At 33.0% G+C, this 2,091-nt stretch overlaps 1 protein-coding gene across 1 annotated transcript; it reads left to right on the forward strand.

Annotated features, from left to right (window-relative positions):
* The first annotated feature begins 662 nt into the window (after nucleotides 1–662).
* Nucleotides 663–1,118, forward strand: LOC104880721 (protein DOWN-REGULATED IN DIF1 11-like). The gene has a single exon (XM_010658359.1). The coding sequence runs from the start codon at nucleotides 663–665 to the stop codon at nucleotides 1,116–1,118; it is 456 nt and encodes a 151-aa protein (XP_010656661.1).
* The last annotated feature ends 973 nt before the right edge of the window (nucleotides 1,119–2,091 follow it).

Raw genomic sequence — 2,091 nt, forward strand, 5'->3', positions numbered from 1 at the left:
TCATGCGTCTTTAAACATGCATTGGTATGTTGATTGCTCTAGAGGCTCTCCAACACATGGAATTATATGCTCTTTGCATACAAAAATAAGTGTACGCATCTTAGCTATAAGTACTCGAAAGGAGTTGATTAAGATTTTTAATTGGCAAATTTAATGAAATAGCATTGTCGCTTATTTCATGTTCTCTCCTCGAGAACTACATATTATGGGTTTTCTCTCTAATTATTATCTTCATTTTTTCCTTTTTACCCCAACAATGCCCTTGTATTATGTAGCTGTTTTTTATGATCCTACTTCATTAATAACGAGGGAGAGCATGATGAGCGAAGAAGCCGTAACTCTTCAATAAATAAAACATTTGAAATATTAAAGTCTATTGGTTGTTTCATTCAATTAATGTACCAAATACAATATGAAAACAATGAAACTCATCGCATTATTTAGCATTAAATTTGAACTATACAATAATGAAATTAAAAAAAAAAAACATTTAGTTCAAATGAAACGGAAGAAAATTAAATCTAGGAACAAGACATAATTCCCAACTCTCCCACCCATATTTATATCAAGCACTTGTTCCCACCATCTACCTCAAGAAAATACAGCTATCCCTCCCATCTGTACCGCCAGCTAGAGAGAATAATATAACCGCGTAAAGCATCATGGCAAGCTTTGGCAATGTCTATACCATGGGGTTAATCCTCCTAGCTAGTGTGGCAGTCATGGCCTTGGGGGATGTGCTATACGATGATATTGGTTCTATACCCACAGCCTCCCCCGGCCCTTCTAATATTGATTACGACGCCCCAGATACCGACCCAGGTACCGAGTCTATACTACCATATTATCAATATTTAAAAGAGTGCGTACGGAAGGTGCCCACAGGATGCGGGCCACAGATCTTCGTTTATTTATTCAAAGATGGCCCGGCGATCGCTAGTCATTGTTGTGAACAACTGGGGTCGGTTGGAATCGATTGCCACAAATCATTGACAGCCTATCTTGTGGCCATACCCGAGTTCAGTGGCAAAGAAGACCAAATTATTTCAAAGGCTACGGAGCTGATTGAGAAGTGTCCACCACCAAAAAACCGGTCTGCTCCTCCTCCATCTATATGAGAATATCTGTCTGGTTTAATTTTATTTTTGGTCTACCATGTAATCCAATAACTGTAAGATGGAGTAACATATTACTTATGTCTTTATAATGTTATATGAAAAGCAGGCCCCTAAAGTGCCATAGTTGGTGTATCTGGTATTTGGTTTTTCTTAATTTCTTTCCTTTTCGAAGCACAAGCAAAGCATCGAATATTAATAATATTATCTACATTATTATGGGAAGCCAATGCATTTATGAATGAAGCCATTCTTTTGAGGCCGTTCCAATACATGACTTTCTGCCAAGTCATGTTGTAGGACTATTGACCAACTAATTTTTTAAAAAGTTTAACATAGTAGGATTTGGATTTACAATGTATATTATATATATATATATATATATATATATTCACAATATCATCCATTGTGAAATATTTATGTTATTATGTTTGATTCAAAAAAAAAATACTAAGCAAAGGAACTTATTATTAAAAAAAAATAATGATTTTTTTATATTTGGTTTATAGAAAATAGTAAAAAAAAAATCAAATATGGTTAAAATTAATTACAAACTTATACATTTTTTATTTATTTAATATTTATATAAAAGAGAAAAACAACAATTGAAATATTAAGAAAAATGATTCCTCATGTTTGGTTTTGCTATTGTTAGAATTTAAATTTTTTGTTTTTAAAGTGACCGTCCACATGTGGGTTAAAAGAAAAGAATGATAAATAAGTAAATAAGATTCCATTAAATTCTTTTTTCTTTTTTCTTTTTTCTTTTTAATTATATTGGTCAAAAACAGAATGAAGATGACTATCCATTCCATTTGGAATCCTCATCTTTTACCAATAAGGTTGCCTATAAATAGTAGACTCGTTGGTGAGTCTATCAATCCTTTCCTCCATGAGGTTTGAGTCTCTTTATCTCTCTTCTATTTTTCTTCTTATCAAGTTCTTGGTGTCCATCTATACCTAGGATATGAAGGGG

The sequence above is a fragment of the Vitis vinifera genome, chromosome 11 (assembly GCF_030704535.1).
Source record: "Vitis vinifera cultivar Pinot Noir 40024 chromosome 11, ASM3070453v1".
Classification (NCBI taxonomy): domain Eukaryota; kingdom Viridiplantae; phylum Streptophyta; class Magnoliopsida; order Vitales; family Vitaceae; genus Vitis; species Vitis vinifera.